This window comes from Equus quagga, chromosome 19 (genome assembly GCF_021613505.1).
Source record: "Equus quagga isolate Etosha38 chromosome 19, UCLA_HA_Equagga_1.0, whole genome shotgun sequence".
NCBI lineage: Eukaryota > Metazoa > Chordata > Mammalia > Perissodactyla > Equidae > Equus > Equus quagga.
The window spans coordinates 34436290-34453900 of record NC_060285.1 but is presented as its reverse complement, the minus strand read 5'-3'; the positions used below and the strand labels follow the sequence as shown (position 1 = coordinate 34453900).

Below are 17611 nucleotides of genomic sequence, written 5' to 3'. Positions count from 1 at the left end.
AGGAAGTAAAGATTTCAGAGAAATCCAGTACTGCAGGCACAGTCCAGTGAGGTGTGTCTACCTGGCCCAAGGAGAATGACACTGTCAGACTCCTCTTTTAATTCATGCAGTTTCTAATTAGCATTTTGTGTGGTGTGTGTGTCTGTGTGTATGTTTGTATGTTTGGCCACACATATCACAAGCTGACTCATACTCTTCTTTTAGCTACTAAATCCTCTAATCTAAGTCATTTTTTTCATATACTACCCTTAAACCATGGTTCTCTATTCTCTACTTGTGTGATTGTTCATTTGGAGGCTGCTTTGGAAGACAAACATAGAGCTTTCCATTCAATCCTAACAAATTTCTTCTTCTTATATTTAGATCATTGTTTCAGACAAAGAGACTGTGACAATTTAGATTTCCATCCCTTTGCTCACATTACTTACAGCTTTCTCCCCATCCACACCTACTGAATTCTTACTTCAAATTCTGACCAAAAGCCATTCTCCCTGAAGCCTTCTTATAGAAATAATAAACTGTACGTACTAACACATTGTATTACATTTTGTAAGATAAAGTTATATTACATGACATTAGAAAAATATCCCAAATCCTGTGATAAGAAAAGGATGAATATTTCTTTAAATGATAAGACACATACTCAGACTAAGAAGAAACAAAATGTGGCAGTAACAATGGAGCACGGGGAGTTTTGGACTTCTCTGGCTGACCACAGTTGGTACCCTTTCTACCAAATGACATTTTCTTAGCATGCTTGTAAATATGGTTAGATTTGGCTTAAGAATCTATTCCTTTATTTATAACCCGACTGCAATGTCTCTCTGATATAGCAGAAGACACGTCCAATTGAACAAATTAATTGAATTTAATCACACAGTACATTAACATTCAGAAAAGACTGAAAGATTCAGATGTGTTATCCACCACGTTCATTTCTTCAAAGGAAAAATGGTATAGGAGTTCCAGCAGGAAGGTTAATATAAAATCAGCTATGGCTTACAAATTAAAAATATCATTAAACATTTTGAATTCAATGAAGTAACAGGAAGCAAAGATGAATTAGACAGACTTCTGCCCTAAGAGTCCACTATCTGATGGGAAAGAAATACGACAGTGAGAGACATTACAGTGCTACAATTAAATAACACGGGCTCTAGATTTAGACGGACCTGTCAGGTTTGACGCCAGGTACCAGCACTTACTAGCTATGACACTTCGGGCAAGTTACGTCATTTCTCAAATTTGTTTTTTTACCTTTAAAATAGGCCCGAGAGTAGCAATTACTTCTTAGAATTTCTTTAAAATTAAAAGGGATAAAGCATATAAAGCAATTACCACAGGGCCTAGAGCAAAATAAACATAGAAGAAATATTGATCTCTGTTAGTGTTCTTGCTCTGATCATTGTGAGAATCATCTTCACCATATCATTTACTACCACTACTACCTACCACTACTACCTACTACTACTACTACTACTACTGGTCCCACTCCTACTAGCACATGATGCTGACTGGTAAAATATTAGCCTGGAAAGATACATGATCAGATCTATGCTTTGGAAAGAAAAAATGGTAGAGATGGACTGCTGAGGGGTAGAGAGAAGCAGCACCCACAATAAATTCTTGCTATGGTCCAGCCAAAAGATGTAGAGAGCTTTAAAGCAATGATAGTAATAATGAAAAGAAATGTAATATAAAAGCAAAATGGTGAACAGCAATTACTTTCATAATGCATCTTTAAAAAAAAGAACTCGAGGTATCTAGAATTCACTTAATGTCTTTTTCAACCACAGCCTTTTAAAATGTTCCATGTGCCCTGGCAGGCATGCCCTTTAATCTTCTACATTACTCTGAGCTCCTTGTTGAGATTATCATAACTACCTAATGATGTTCAGATATTTTAAGAAGCCCTCCACACTAGACTATTTTAAAAGCTTTTATGCAACTATTCCTTAGAAAACCCATAGTAGAGAAAAATAAATGATACAACACCAAAAAAATGAACGAATTCTTCATCCTGCCACTTTCCCCAATTTCCGTGATTGGAATTAGCAGGTAATGAGAAAACTAAAACATTAAGGTCAACTGAATACAAGCAAAAAGAAAGGACTTTCGGGTCCTGACAAAACATTTCACAGAAGATCTTGATGAAATAAGGAAAGATTCTAAAGGACTTAGATTTCACTATAAAACACTTACATCTTTATTTATGCCCTTTCTTTAATTTAAACACATTTGAAAAAGCACCACTTTTAACCAATCTTTAATTAACTACCTAAAATGAAGTACTACTTGCAGTTTGCCCACAGAGCTTCGTAACAGAGCTTGAGGCGGGCGTAGAACCCAGGAATCATGGTGATTAGCAGAATCAGAGCTCTAACATACTAACTTTTCCAGAAGACTGAATGCCTTTGATCATAGCCAAGCAAACCACGACCCAGGCAGCCAGCAAGCAGATGGTCATCTTCCAGTTTAAGCCCCCACTTTCAGAAATGGAATTGGAAATATTCAGTGCTTCTCTGTACCAGTAATATGTGGTGGCAGAACTTTTTTCACATTCTGGCTCTACAACTGTAGAAAGAAGGGTAACACGATCATTTCAGACACAAAGAGACAATGAGATATTAAGACACCAACAAGACAATTTTTCTTCCAGTAAACCTGTAAATCAACACTTAACATTTCCTAGGAAAGTACTACTTATTCTACAGAAGCATTTAAATTCACAATAAAAACTCAACTGTGCAAAAATGTGGAAAATCCATAGACACATATCCTCTTTGATATTTCCTTTTACACATTTCTAAAATAGGAATATGTTAGCTTTTTATTAAAGTAATTAAGACATATCAGTTTTATAGCCCCTTCTACCCCCAAAATTATCTGATCAACTTCCTGGGGCAGAGCTGTCAAATACGCTACCTGCTAGCCATATGGAGCTAGTCTAAAGTGACATGGGCTGTAAATATAAAATACAAGGGGGATTTTGGAGACTTAATACAAGAAAAATAAAGCAGATTATTACATTAATATTTGTAATATTAATTATATGTTGAAATGTTAATATTTTGGATATACTGGATTAAAGAAAATATTTCATCTGTTTCTTTTTACTTTTTTAAAATGTGGCTACCAGAGGGATTGTCCCCATGGCCGAGTGGTTAAGTTTGCACACTCTGCTTCAGCGGCCCAGGGTTTCACTGTTCGGATCCTGGGCGCGGACACGACACCAGTTAGACCACGCTGAGGCAGCATCCCACATGCCACAACTAGAAGAACCCACAACTAAAATATATACAACTGTGTTCTGGGGGGATTTGGCGAGAAAAAGCAGGAAAAAAAAAAAAAAGATTGGCAATAGTTGTTAGCTCAAGTGCCAATCTTTAAAAAAAAAAATGTGGCTATCAGAAAGTTTCAGACTACATATGTGAGTTGCATTCTGTGTTTACTGGACAACACTATGATAGGGAATTGTTCTTCATTTATATTCTAGGATATAAAAATAAATGATGGAATGTGAAACAACAGAATTGAAGACATAAAAACAATTATTTCAATCCAAATTCTTCTTTTTGTCCTCATTTTATTTTAGTGAAAATGTAAGGCATCAAGAAAGGTGTAGAAAATAAAAGATTGTCCAATTAACAACTGAAGGCCTATAATATTTTACCCTAATGTCATGGGGCACAATAAAATACCGTGGGGAGAGCCAGTAAAATTAGATGGTGCCAAAGGTCTATCTTTCTGAGTATGCCAATCCTAAATGTGAGGAAATAATTTTGAAAGATTTTCCCACATTATTTTAAAAAGAAAAAGTCTTGAAAGCTCATGCCTTTACCAACTTTATGATCTTTAAACACAAAAACATTACGCTGTACATGTCTTACAAGTGTGTGAAGCATTTTTCACCAAAGGACACTGATCCCAAGGTAGAGGTTGCTGAAAGGACTGAGAAAAATAAAACAAACTCCAGCCGATGATGACGTTGTAGTAGAGAGCCACGAAAAAGCACACCTGCAAAATAAAAGCATGCGATTACAGCGAACCGCTCACGCCCCTTCTTTTGAAACAATGCGATGAAATGCATAAAACCCCATTTAACATTTGAATATCCTCCTCATTTTATTTTTATTTGAAACATGTCATCTTTTCTAAAAAGATGCCTCATCGGCCTTACATGCATTAGCAAGATTGAACTATATTATTTACAGCTTGTTTTGTGTTTTAGTGCAAGCTGCAGTAGTGTTTTTTTTTAACATATGATTAAAAGAGTGGAAATACACACTCAAAAGTTTCATGTAAATACAAACTATATAACTACAAACCCTGTAAAAATTATATGGCATATACCATACCAAGAAACTTACTACACAACTTGCAAATCCAATCCCGCCCAGTTTAGGGCTTATGTAATTCCATACACCAATGCTTCCTCGCCGAATTCTTTGGCCCACAGAAAGTTCCAGAAAAAAAAGGGGAATACCTATTACCAGAAGCAGTATTAAATATGGCAAAAGATATGCACCTACAGAGACAAGAGCAAACAAAATAGATTATATTTTCAACAGTCACAGTAAAATAGATTATATTTTCAACAGTCACAGTAGAGAAGACACTAATTCTGATTATCTCATGAAAGATGATATTTGAACTTTTATATAGTATAATTATAAGACCTAATAACATATTATATATAAATTATATATGTATATATAAACTTTAAAGAAAATGCAATTTCAGTACTTTAAACTGACTAGTATTTGAAACCTGAATTTGACTGCTACAAAGAGTTTCTGATAAAAAAAAAATGACGATAAAAGTAAGGATACCAGTGAATAATTTGCTTCATTTTATTGAAAGAGTAAAAGAGCTTCATTTTCCATAAAAATAAACGAGAGTAAGAAATCTCTACTTTCTCATGGCTGATTTGCAGTCTTTCTGACTTGAGTTGATTCTAGAAAGGGATATGTAATGTCAGTATGGATGCATGAGCTTATAAAACAGAATTATCAAAATTCTAATTCCAAAATCATTAGCAAACTTCAGGCACTAATGATCTAAAAATGTTTTCCATAGGACCAAAAGTTCATTGTAGCACCTGCATCAAATGCTAGAGTGTGAATGGGTACGTATGTGTGAACGACTAGAAAAAAGAGAGAATGAATTAAGACTGGACTCATTGGGAATCTTTCCTTAATTATGTGCACATAACATACTATTCGATACTTAGCCTTTCCTTCTAACTTAACTACTCTAACATTAGCCCCCCATATTAAAAATAGACGTAGCTATCATATAACTGAGCATTTACTATTTGCCAGGCACATTTCTAAGCATGTTACAAGTAGTTACTCATATACTCCTTACGAGAATCCAATGCAGTAAGTACCATTATTATCTTCATTTTACAGGTGTGGGAACTAAGCCCAAGAAGTAAACTTGTGAAAGGTCACATGGCTAGTGCCAGGCTTCATAGTTGCAATGGCTTCAAAATTTGAGCTGGTAGCTTCTATATTATATCACGTATTAAGTTTAACCATTGTGCTTTAAATATAATATCTTCAGACAACTCAACTTACGCTAGGTCTATTACTTTTTAGTTCTATTATTCATAAAGTGCCTCAAATGATGAATGAATACGATTTAGGTAGCCTGAGACTATTTCACTAAACAGCCAGAAGACAGTACTCAACCACCTAGAAGGCTCAGTGCTATATTGCATGTTGAGTACAACCTTTTTGACTCTCACAGCCATCTTGAAACGATAAAGTCCACTGATATTTTATAATGTCAATCTCTGGTATTAGAAGGGAGGAAACAATACTAGGAAGAGCCTTTTGACTCTTTTTACAAATGAAATGAAGGAGGAGCAATTTTTGTTAATAACTAATTACTAAAGATGAAATCCTTTAAAGCCCTCCATCAAGCCAAAAATTATATTAAATGGAAGGCAACCTGATTTTCAGCCAAGACGGTCTTCTTCCTTAAAAGTATGGCCAGTAAGGCTCATAGGGAAAAGGCCTGAAAATCAGAATTCATCTTCTGCCAGTCTTGGCAAATGGAATGATATGTGAAAAACAAAAAGCAGATAGTACATTGCCGCTTATAGCTGATTTGATAAATAATTCATATGTGATGTGATGTTAACGGCTAGCTAAGGAGCTTACAATTTCAGCGGAGTAATGTATAGTGCATCACCGACTTCACGTACTGATCCTTACTTCTCAGGCAGATTTGTCAAACAAGCTACTTCTTCCAAACCTGTCATTTTGTGCCTGGTTGAATTGACTAAGCAAGATCTTAAACATATTTTGTCACCATAACACCTTAGCTTTTTATCTCTTAGTGGATAAGAAGAAATTTCACATGTGAATGGTTATATTATTTCATTTAATTTGTAGGTTACAACTATATCAAAAATAAAACCATATTTTTGTCCAGTCAACAAAACTATCACAGACCGTAATCAAATACCAAAATAATGTTTCTATCCTTTGTGTGCTGAAATGCAGCTCAAAGAATATGTAGTTTTTAACCACACTTATTTTAACACCTTCCATGTATAGCGATAATAAAGCTTCAACTCAAATGTTAGTTAATTTTTTTCTTGACTCAATTTTTGCTATGGAACTCTTGGTAATTATACATAAATACAAAAATCTAGAATATCGTGTTGATGCAAATATTTTTGTTTAAAATTACGAATGCTAATTTCTTGAAAGTTTTCTTTGAAATGAAACATTGTCCCCAAATCCTATAGAATTAGGAACCAAATACCTATGATAGCTAAGGATGAAGAATGTCTGGTATTATACTAATTATCTGGTGAAGTCCCTTTGAGTGGGATCTACAAACTTCTGGTCAGCACTTGAAGACTATAATCATTCTAAATTATATGTAATTTCTGCTTTTTTGAAGAGAGAAACAACTTAAAATTCAGAGTTAATAAGTTGTGGAGAGAAAGTCTGTCTTCCTTCACCAATATTGTCTTATATCAGAAACTAGGTTTTTCTCCAAAGAGAATAACTAATAGGCACAAGGGATGCAATGTTTGCTAGAAAAGTCAGTACTTTAGAGATGTTTAACAGCATCCACACAAAAAACCTGAGAGTTTGTTACCCTTCAGCAACCCTTGAGTATTCACAGCAAGCCATCTGCTCCTATGGAAACCTAATCTGAAAACAGAGCTGAGCTCACTTCCAACAAAGAAGTCTGCCCAGCCTTACAATGGAATTCATAGTTTCTAAAATAACAAGACTGCAGCAACTACAGGGGCCATTTGAGATAATCACTTGCCATTTACTCAGCAACATATTATTTAAAAAAAAAACACAAAAACAAAAACTTACCACCCCCATTCTTCTGACATAGGTATGGGAATCGCCACACATTCCCTAAACCTACAGAAAATCCAACTTGAGCCAGGATGTACTGAAGCTTATTGTTCCAAGCTGGTCTTTCATCTTCAACTTCAGATCCTTCTTCAACATCTGTATCTTTCTCTTCTTGGACATCAACAATTAGTTCACTCTTCTTAAAAGCATCGTCAGCTGAGTCTTCATTGGAAAGAAGGTCTTTGACAGACTCAATAACCTCATCATCTAATTCTCTTTTTACCACTTTGCTATTCTTAGGCATTGGAAAGTGTGGGTAGTATTATTTTTAAAAATTCCCTTGTGGCAAATATATTGTCTTCCTTAAAATGGTAGTTGACACGAAGAAAAGATGGAAGAGGATATCAAATAAATCCTTGATTCACGGCAATAAAGTCTTATGGATCTTGAATCTGTATGTCCAATATTCTGTAGGTACCTGTAAAGTTTTAAGTTGAAAAATGATAAAATTTAATGGGGAAAAATATTATAAATACTGAAGACCCTTTCTTATTAATTTTTATGATGGAAACTCTTTCTGCAGGATATAAAACATACAATTGTCCTTGGCCTTCCAGAGATTAATACTTTCAGAAGTGTGAGAACTGTAAAGTACACACGCTAACTTCTTTCTTGCAAAAATCTACTTGGATCTTGTCACGTGTGTATGCCTTAAGCAGCTCGAAGAAAGTTTAAAGGTGATTAACACTCTCTCAGGGTTGTTTTTCAGAGCTATGCTGGGAAGAGATACCAGTCTCAACTGGCCTGAACCAGATGAGGTCCCACTGCAAGGCCAGCACTTGTGCAGGTGGCCCAGAGATGGCCAAAAGATGCCCTTCATTTCATCTTTATCCTAAAATCTCAGCCCTAAGAGGAGCCTAGGTCTTATTAGCATGACACATGATGTACGTGAGAGCATGTTTTCAGACTATGCCTGCGCCTGCTAATATTCACCTCTACCTGTTATAGTAAAACTCTCCTTTCAAATATTCATTCCTCACCCAAAATAAAAGGACCTACTTCCCTTTGTTCAAGGAGCCACAACTTCGGAAATGATTCCACATGGTCTCCTATTTGCTGCAAATAAACTCTACTTTGTGTGACAACTATTTCTGGTGGAGAGTCTGATTTTAACTATCCAGGAAGCAAACCCATTTCAGTTCAGTAACAATCTCAGATATGCTCCAATGCATAATGTATACTCTGTTCATTAGGAATTAAAACTTTGTGACTCTTTTTCTTCTTTCTTTCCTTCTTTCCTTTCTCTTTCCCTTTTTCCACTCTGACTAAAGTATATCCCTTATTTTATTACCTATAGAATTACATACACGATTGTATACCCTCCCTGTAAATTTGTCTTACACAGAATCTCTTCTGTTCATATTTTCATCCATTCACTCATTTGATATTAATTATGATGGGACCTTAAGAGATACAAACATTAATGAAACATACAATATCTGCTTTTAAGGAGCTTATTTATATCAAATAGAGAGAAAGCACATCTCAACTATACTACATTGTACAATTTAAATGACCCAACATCATTACAGTAGGAGAGATCGGAAAAGTTGGATGAAAGTGACATTAGAGTTGGGCAGAAATGGAGTAAGGCTACACCAAACATAAGAAACAGCATAAACAGAGGTGGGAAGTGGTAAAAATTCATGTTTGTGTGAACACTCTCTCAAACAACTCAAGAAAAACAGTGCCATCACTTTGTCATTTTTCCCTTCTTTTTCCTTTTGTGTTAGATCTCCTACCCTTTTCTATATTCAGACACAGATCAGTAAGTCTACCATGCAGGACTACAAAACAACAAGATGGTCTCTTTTACAAAGTGACTAAACATCTGAGTGCTTTTCTTCAACACAGACCAGGAGGCTTAGAAATGATATCCCAAGAATTCTGCCATTCATGGCTAGAAAAAATGAAGTTCTTTGATAGAACTGCTGAAGATTTACACTGAAAGTCAGAGAAACAGCCAATCATACTTTAACTTATGATAAGATGAACAAGAGACAGGGTGCTGAGTAACCCAGTGAAAAGAAATTCTTTAACTTGACCATGTAATTTACTTGTTGCTTTTAGGTTTAGATAGTGTTTAGTTGTTTCCAAAATTAAAATATACACCCTAAGAGAAAACACTTATTTAGGATTTGGTGAAGACTAAGAGGAAGACAGTGAAGGAAATTCCGAAAGAGAAGGCTTCCCCAAATGTTTTGAATGACAGACACATCTCTAGCACAAGAGAAAAACTTCTCATAGTGACTACTTTAGAGAGGCCAACAAAGTTTTGATATGGAAATATCTTCATGAGGTTGGGGATTGTGTCCGTTTAATTTGCAATATTCCCCCCTAGAGGTCATAAATATTAGTTGCATAAATGAATAAATGCAACCATTGAAAAATTGAAATAAGCTAATTTTCCAAGTAATTTTCTCTGGAAGAAAACAACCTGACATGTAAGAAATTGTGATTTGTGAGACATGAATTATCTAGATTAAAGGTCTACATTTATTGAATTATCTAAAGATATCCAGCCCTGGTGGTCTAGTGGTGAAGACTGAGCACTCTCACCACTGAGGCCAGGGTACCTGTCTCAGTCAGGGAAACACACCACCCATCTGTTGGTTGTCATATTGTGGGGGCTGCAAGTTGCTGTCATGCTGAAAGCCATGCCGCCGGTATTTCAAACACCAGCAGGGTCACCCATGGTGGACAGGTTTCAGCAGAGCTTCCAGACTAAGACAGATTAGGAAGAAGGACCTGGCCACCCACTTCTGAAAAAGCTGGCCGTGAAAACCCTATGAATAGCAGTGGAGCATTGTCTGATAGAGTATCAGAAGGTGAGAGGATGGTGCAAAAAGACCAGGCAGGGTTCTGCTCTACAGTACACAGGGCCACTAGGAGTGGAAAGCAACTCAACAGGCACTAGCAACAAAAGCTGTTGGCATAGTAACTTGACTGATACATGGATAACAACATTGATTTTAATCTGACAAACTTAGAGTTGTGTCCCAGCTCTTTTACTTATTAGTTGTATACCTTTTAGTAATTAATCACTCTTAACCTTAGTTTCCTCAATAAACATTGGTCTGCGATTCATTTTGATTTTTCCATACAAATAGAAAGATAAGAATTGTATCAAAGTTTGGAGACATTATTACAGTAAAAATACCCACCATTTCATAAAGAAAAAATGTAAAAGATAGTGTGACTGATACTGGCTCAACACAAGGCTGACATAAGGGAAGCCATACTGTAGAAAAGAAACCATATTGTCGTACTTTGAATATCCTCTGATTAACTAGCCTAGACATGCTCTGTAGATTTTGTGGCCCCTCCCAGCCGCTTTAAGAGATAACTTTGTTCTTTTGAGTTCCTTAGGAATGTGATGACCCCTAGGCAGAGAGCCTATGCTGACAGCCATCAATGACAACTGAAAGATCAAGGTATAAGGCAGTGCTCCAGTCTCTGATGCATATCCAGTAAAACAAAGGACTGTCAGGAGCTGGCACCAGATGTCAACCCGACCTGGAGATCAGATGGAGGCCCCACCCAGAGACTAGCCACCTCCCCAACCTGGAGACCAGCCCCATATATAACTGGGCTGCAGTCTTTGTTCTGTCAGATGGTTCTTTTGAACAGGAGTCAGCCGTCTTCCCTCTTGCTAGCAAGCTGTAATAAAATCCTTTCCCTGCTAGCACCTTGCCTCCTAACTAGTGGCATGTCTTGCAGTGGGCGGAGGACTCCCCTTGGGGGAGTAACACTGCTCATAAACCGCCCTCAAATTAATTACCTCAGAAATTGTATTTCTTCCATACATTTCTGCTCTTTGCTGGAAAAAATGTACCAACAAATAAGTAAAAATGGAAAGTAACACTATTGGACAATGCTGCGTGTTTTTCACATATCCAATGAATAATCACACCAATTGACATAGGATATCCTTTGGCAAAATTTACGTTTAAAAATTCCTATCAGACTACCCAAAGTTCACATTTTCTATGAAAAAAAAATCAATGTCTAATGTAAACAGAATATAAATGTAACATATTATAAATGACTAAAATATGCACACCTATATAGACAGATTGTATAATGCAATAATCCTAGGCAACTTTTATAAAATTAAACATATTAAAAAGGGATGTGAAATATGTATTTGCATGCATGTAGAGTTCCTTTTCTGTTACAAGCAAAAAAAAGTGATATTACAAGTAAATGTAATGATATTACAAGTAAAATAATTTGAACTCTCTTTTCTCACTCTGTTTCTTACCCTCTCCCATCTTCTGCTCTTGTCTGGGGTGGCTGTAGGAAAATATGGGGTGGGGTTGCAGGTAACACTGAAATTTCCACCATAACGTAAGTCTGGGGGAAAAAATTCTCTTCTTCACTAGGCCATAAGCTCTGACAGGGAATGACTTTATCTTGCTCATCTCACATTCTCAAATGAATGAACTGAAAGAAGTACGACAGAATAATATTGTCCGCTAACTACAAATATTTTGCACTACTGTGTTTGGGTGCTCTTTTGTTTTTCAGGTTTTTTTACCCCAAGGCCCTATACTCACAGGTCAGAGGTATTCCTTTCTTGTATAGAGGCTGCAAATTGATGCCAGCTCAGTGAGCCGAGGAGTCAAAAGAAAGATTTCTTGGACTCTCAAGGGCTGGTAGCAGTGCTCTCCTATTTAGAGAATAGCATGAGGACAGGACCCATGGGCAGTGAAGAGCTGCCAGCAATGGGGACAGGACCCATGGGCAGCGAAGAGCTGCAATGTGTTGAGAGTAGGGCTAAATTTATAAGGCATAGGTATGTGAGTTATTCGTTTTACAAGACAAAGGAAAGACCATGTAAAAAAGTCGTTAAAATGGTATCAGGCACAGGTGGGGTCTGGTTATCGTGTGGTCATGTAACTTTAGATGCGAATCAGGTCAGGAGTCCTATACTTCCCGGAGGATGACACAGATTGGCACGTAGGCCAGGATGCCTTGGGCTTCTCTCCCTGGGGCAGCCTTGATTCTCATAACAAATAGCCAAAAGTAAAGATATAAATTAAGTTTCTGAATGGATTTGTAAAAATTTTGTATATGAGACAACAATTTGGAAGCCAAACTAATCTCAACTTTTCAAGATTCGACTTTTTTGAAAGATAAAAATTTTTATGATGCCAAAAGCTTGCCTGAAGAACTCAGTCTATAAAAGTAGGCCACAAACATAGATTAAAAAGAGAACATAAAGTGAGGCTGACGGTTGCTAAAACTGTGTTACTGTTGCTCCATCTGGGAATGGAAGAAGAAATGAAGCAGGAATGTCCAGGAAGGAAGTGAGGCAGAGAGGGTGATAAAGTATTGGTACTCTACAGGTCACATAGGCAGTAGTACATGAGTACCAAGTAACCGCACAGCCTAGGCCAAGTGCGCCCCATCCATTCCTGTGACAGAGTCGGCTGGGGGACAAGCTATCATCTACTGCCCTTCATCCGCACCTAGCAGTTGCATCAGCTGTCCTCATTACCTGGTAAGGGGCTCCTATCTCCAACCGAGCAACAGATAGTCAAGAGCAGGGGTCAACAAAATATTGCCCATGGGTCAAATACAGCCCACTGTCTGATTTTCTAAGTAAAATTTTATTAGAACGTAGCCATGTCCACATATTTACATATTTTCTATGGCTCTTTTGTGCTGCCACAGCAGACTCATTTTGTATGGACTACAAAACCTAAAATATTTACTGACTCTATTGAAAAACCTTGACAACTCCTGTTCCAGAGAATAAATCTGAACGAAAGATGTGGAGTGCCTCAGATCATTCCATCTATGCTCCATTTGTGTGGTACTATTATTTCTTTATCAAATAGTATGACAAGATAGCACTCTCCCCATTCAAAGATGAGTAACTGCTAAGAATGAAAGAGTTTTATATAGAAACAGGAAGATGGAGGGGTAGTAGCTGAGAGAAGAAACATAAGGAAGAGACAAATGTAGAATATACATCAGGAAACAGAGAGCTCCAGAATTTTAAAGAGATTACTTATTTAAAAAAAAAAAAAAGCAACTGGCCTGGTGGCATAGTGGTTAAGTTTGCATGCTCCACTTTGGCAGCCTGGGGTTCACAGGTTCGGATCCCGGGCATGGAACCACACACCGCTCATCAGGCCATGCTGTGGCAGCATCCCACATACGAGGGAGACTGGCTCGGATGTTAGCTCAGGGACCATCTTCCTCCAGCCAAAAAAGAGGAAGACTGACAGCAGATGTTAGCTCAGGGCCAATCTTCCTCACCAAAACAAAAAGAAGAGCACAGAGATTCAACAAATGAAAGATAAAAGAGTCCCTCTTGAAAAGAAAGCTCAAAGAAAAGACATAAAAGATAAACAGGAAGAAAAAATTTAGATGGATGAATAGTGAATACAGGCAAGAAACGGGAAAATTCATCACAGGAATGAAAGGGACATTAGAAAAAGTAAAACTAGAAAAAACTACTGCAACCACATCCAGAGATATGGAGGAGAGGCTTAAGGAAACAGCTCAAAAAAAAAATGAAAAGAGACAAATATTTTATTTAAAGTAATTTTGAGAAAAAGCTAATGAAAACTGAAGTTAGATAAATGTGACCCAACAAACAAAACTGGCAGACCCAGACAAGGGAATAGAATATTAAAATAAAACACAAAATATTAAAAGATTAAATAACAGATGTTTTTTCCTAGACTTATAATTTCAAATAATAATAATACAGAAGGTCAACACAGAGAAATTAGTGGGATAAAGATTCCTACAGATTTCAAACAGAAGTAGAAAAGAGAAATAAAAAGACTTTTTAGGATATTCAATAACCTCTATGAAAACTAAGGAAAAAAACCACTTGATCTCCAGTTTTTATACTCAATTACTTTGTATTATTCCAATTATAAAGGCCACAGGCAAATAATCTTATCCATAAGAGATCTGATGGGAGGAACTAAATGATCATGAAACTTAGCCAACCAAGAGCGCAAACAAAGTAAAGATGTCAGGAACAGAAAAGCCATGTTAAATGATAGAAGTGACCGTTAATTCAAATAAGGAAATAAGGTTTAAAATCTATAGGAATTATGTTAATGGGAAACATATAAATTAAAATTTAAAAATAACCAACAAAATCAAGAATTGAAATGGGAGGAGACAGAAATAAATCAAAGTATGAGAATGTCCTCCTCTTTCATAGCAGGAAGCCATTTAGCATACTGTCTCAATATGAAACCCATAGTCTAAGAAAGGATAATGACCCCAACCTCTTCACGTTTTCATATAATCCTTCTAATTAACTTTAATGGGATCTTGTAGGAATTAATATTTCTTGCTATAAAGAGACATGTATTGGTGCCAAACATTTACATCTAAGTTCTAGAGACAAACTAAGTTCAAATCCTAGCTCTATAACATTTGGTTTTATGACGTTGGCTGAGTTACTTAACTATGCTTCAGTTGCTTTATTTATAAAATAAGGAAAATAATATGTCCATCAAATAATAAAATCCTTGGATAAATGCCAGCACGTTGAGAGGACTCAATATATGTTTTCTTTTATTACTATGATTATCATCCCTCTTACGGTTGTATTATATTACAACTGGTTTGCGGCATATTATTCTGTAAGGGAGAATGTAAGTCCACAGCCATGTTACACGCTTTAGTTGTTTAATGCCACCTTTTTTTTAATACCAGTTATCTACTGCTGCATAACAAATTACCTGAAAACTTAGTGGCTTAACAAACAAAAATTTTATTTACTCCTGATTGTGTGGGTTAGCAATTTCAGCTGGGCCTCCATGATCAGTCGTTCGGCTGGTCTTGACCTGCGTCACTTCTGCACTGCTGTTATCTGTTGACCCGAGTTGGGGAGGATGCTCTAAGATGGTCTCACTCACATTCTGGCAGGAGGCAGGCTCTCAGCGAGAGTTACCTTGGTTCTCTTGCATGTGGTCTCTCCAAAATGCTAGCTCCAATTTGTTCACATTGTAAACTCAGAGTTCCAACTCTAGCTGAAAGAAGTAAGCCCAACACGCAAGTGCTAGTAAAGCCTCTGTTTGTGTCACATTTGCTAATGTCTCACTGGCCAAAGCAAGTCACCCAGTTAACTTCAGACTGATTCAAGAGTGGATAAACTCCACTTTTTGATGGAAGATGCAACAAAGTCAAATTGCAAAATGCATGAGTAGAGCGAAGAGAAAAATACTGCTACCATCTTTGAAAATGACCCTCCACATTTGTCCAGTTAGATTTACCCTCTCTGGATTTTGAATCTTCAGGAGAGGAACAAAGAGATAAAAAAGTTGGCATCTCATTCAATTCAAAGCCATTATGCCCAGGCTGTAACTACTACTGTAGTCAAGGATCCTGGTTTCTAGTTTTCAGAACTGTTGTCATTCTTGCCCTTTTCCATGTCATTGCCAAGCACCCCATTGTTTCTTTGAGGCCCTGTGACTGCCAATAATTCTTTCTTCCTTCTTTTTCTGTCTTAGTCAGCATCAGTTTCTGCAGCTTGCAAATAAAGAACCCTAAATAATACACCTATTATAAAGGTAAAACAATTCATGTCTTTCCATTCATCTATTGTGTCTATGGGGGACTTACACAAAAAATGTCGGGAATGTTACATTATTTACATTTGGACTTACATTCACATTTTTCTCATTCTTCCATTTTTGTATTGCTTTAATTAGCTCCATGTGTAATTTCTCAGAAAATAATCTATTTTAAAGGACTTGAAACTACATTCAAACCTTTTAAAATCAACATAATACATTTCTAACTCAGTGGTTCTCAACCCTAACCATTTTTTAATGTTTTTCTTTTTTATGATTATTTCCTTGCCTTTCCACATAAATTTTGAAATCAGCTTGTCAATTTCTACCCCAAAAAAGAGCCTGCTGGGATTCTGAATTGGATTACATTGATTCTATAGACCCATTTGGGGAACACTGACATCTTAAAAAATTGAGTTTTCCAATCTATGAACTTGGTATATTTATTTATATCTTCATTAATTTCTCTCTAGAAAAAAAATGATTTTATAATATAAGCTTTCTATCCTAGAACAAAGGTAAGTCAAGTTGTTGCTTTTTTTAAGATCCCTTAGGATTTTTATATACACGGTATGTCACCAGTAAGTAAAAACAGTTTAGCGTTCTCTGTTTACTTTTAATTTCTTTTTCAAGACTTACTGTACTATCTAGGACATCTACTAAAATTTTGAAGAGAAGAGTTAAAGCAGACATCTTCATCTCTACCCCAATGTTAGTGGAAAAGCACTCAATATTTTACTGTTAAGTACAATGTTAGCTACGGATTTTTTTTTCCCTTTATCAGTTTAGAGAAGTGCTTTTCTTCTGTTTTGGGGGGTGGGGGAGGAGAGGAAGACTGGCCCTGAGCTAACATCTATTTCCAATCTTCCCCTTTCTTTTTGCTTAAGGAAGCTGTCCCTGTGCCAATCTTCCCCCATTTTGTATGTGAGATGCTGCCACAGCATGGCTTGATGAGTGGTGTGTATGTCCATGCCCAGGATCCAAACCCACAAACCCTGGGCTGCAGAAGCAGAGTGCACAAATGTAACCACTATGCCACCAGGCTGGACCCAGAGAAGTTTTTTTCTTATTCTTAGCCCAGTGAGGTTGTTTTTATATTTTGAATCATGAATAACTGTTGAATTTTGACACATAATTTTCTGCTTTTATTAAAACAATCATATAACTTCTTAATCTGTTAATATAGAATATTACATTGATTAGGTTTGTATCTTAAACCAATCTTTTGTTATGGGATAACCCCACTTGGTCAAGATGTATAACTTTTTTAATATATCACTGGAATCAATTTGCTAACATTTTGGTCAAAAATTTTTCAATTATATTCATGGGCACAAGGTCTTTAATTTTTTTTTTTTTTTAAGATTTTATTTTTTCCTTTTTCTCCTCAAAGCCCCCCGGTACATAGTTGTATATTCTTCGTTGTGGTCCGTCTAGTTGTAGCATGTGGGACACTGCCTCAGCGTGGTTTGATGAGCAGTGCCATGTCCGCGCCCAGGATTCGAAGCAACGAAACACTGGGCCGCCTGCAGCAGAGCGCGCGAACTTAACCACTCAGCCATGGGGCCAGCCCCAGTCTTTAATTTTTTTTTTCTCTTATTTTGCTTCTCTGGTTTTGGTGAATTCATAAATGGAATTTTAAAATGGTCTCTCCTTTAT

General features: G+C 36.6%; 1 protein-coding gene across 2 annotated transcripts in view; it reads right to left on the bottom strand.

Moving 5' to 3' along the window:
* Nucleotides 1-17611, bottom strand: part of SLC6A15 (solute carrier family 6 member 15) — a 49137-nt gene that overhangs the window by 20958 nt on the left and 10568 nt on the right. For both annotated transcript variants that reach the window (XM_046645959.1, XM_046645961.1), the window contains exons 2-5: nucleotides 7353-7815; nucleotides 4371-4528; nucleotides 3891-4017; nucleotides 2393-2574 (exon numbers count right to left, since the gene is read on the bottom strand). In XM_046645959.1, the coding sequence (XP_046501915.1) occupies nucleotides 2393-2574; nucleotides 3891-4017; nucleotides 4371-4528; nucleotides 7353-7641 (756 nt within the window). In that variant the 5' untranslated portion in view covers nucleotides 7642-7815. The remainder of the gene's footprint in view (nucleotides 1-2392; nucleotides 2575-3890; nucleotides 4018-4370; nucleotides 4529-7352; nucleotides 7816-17611) is intronic.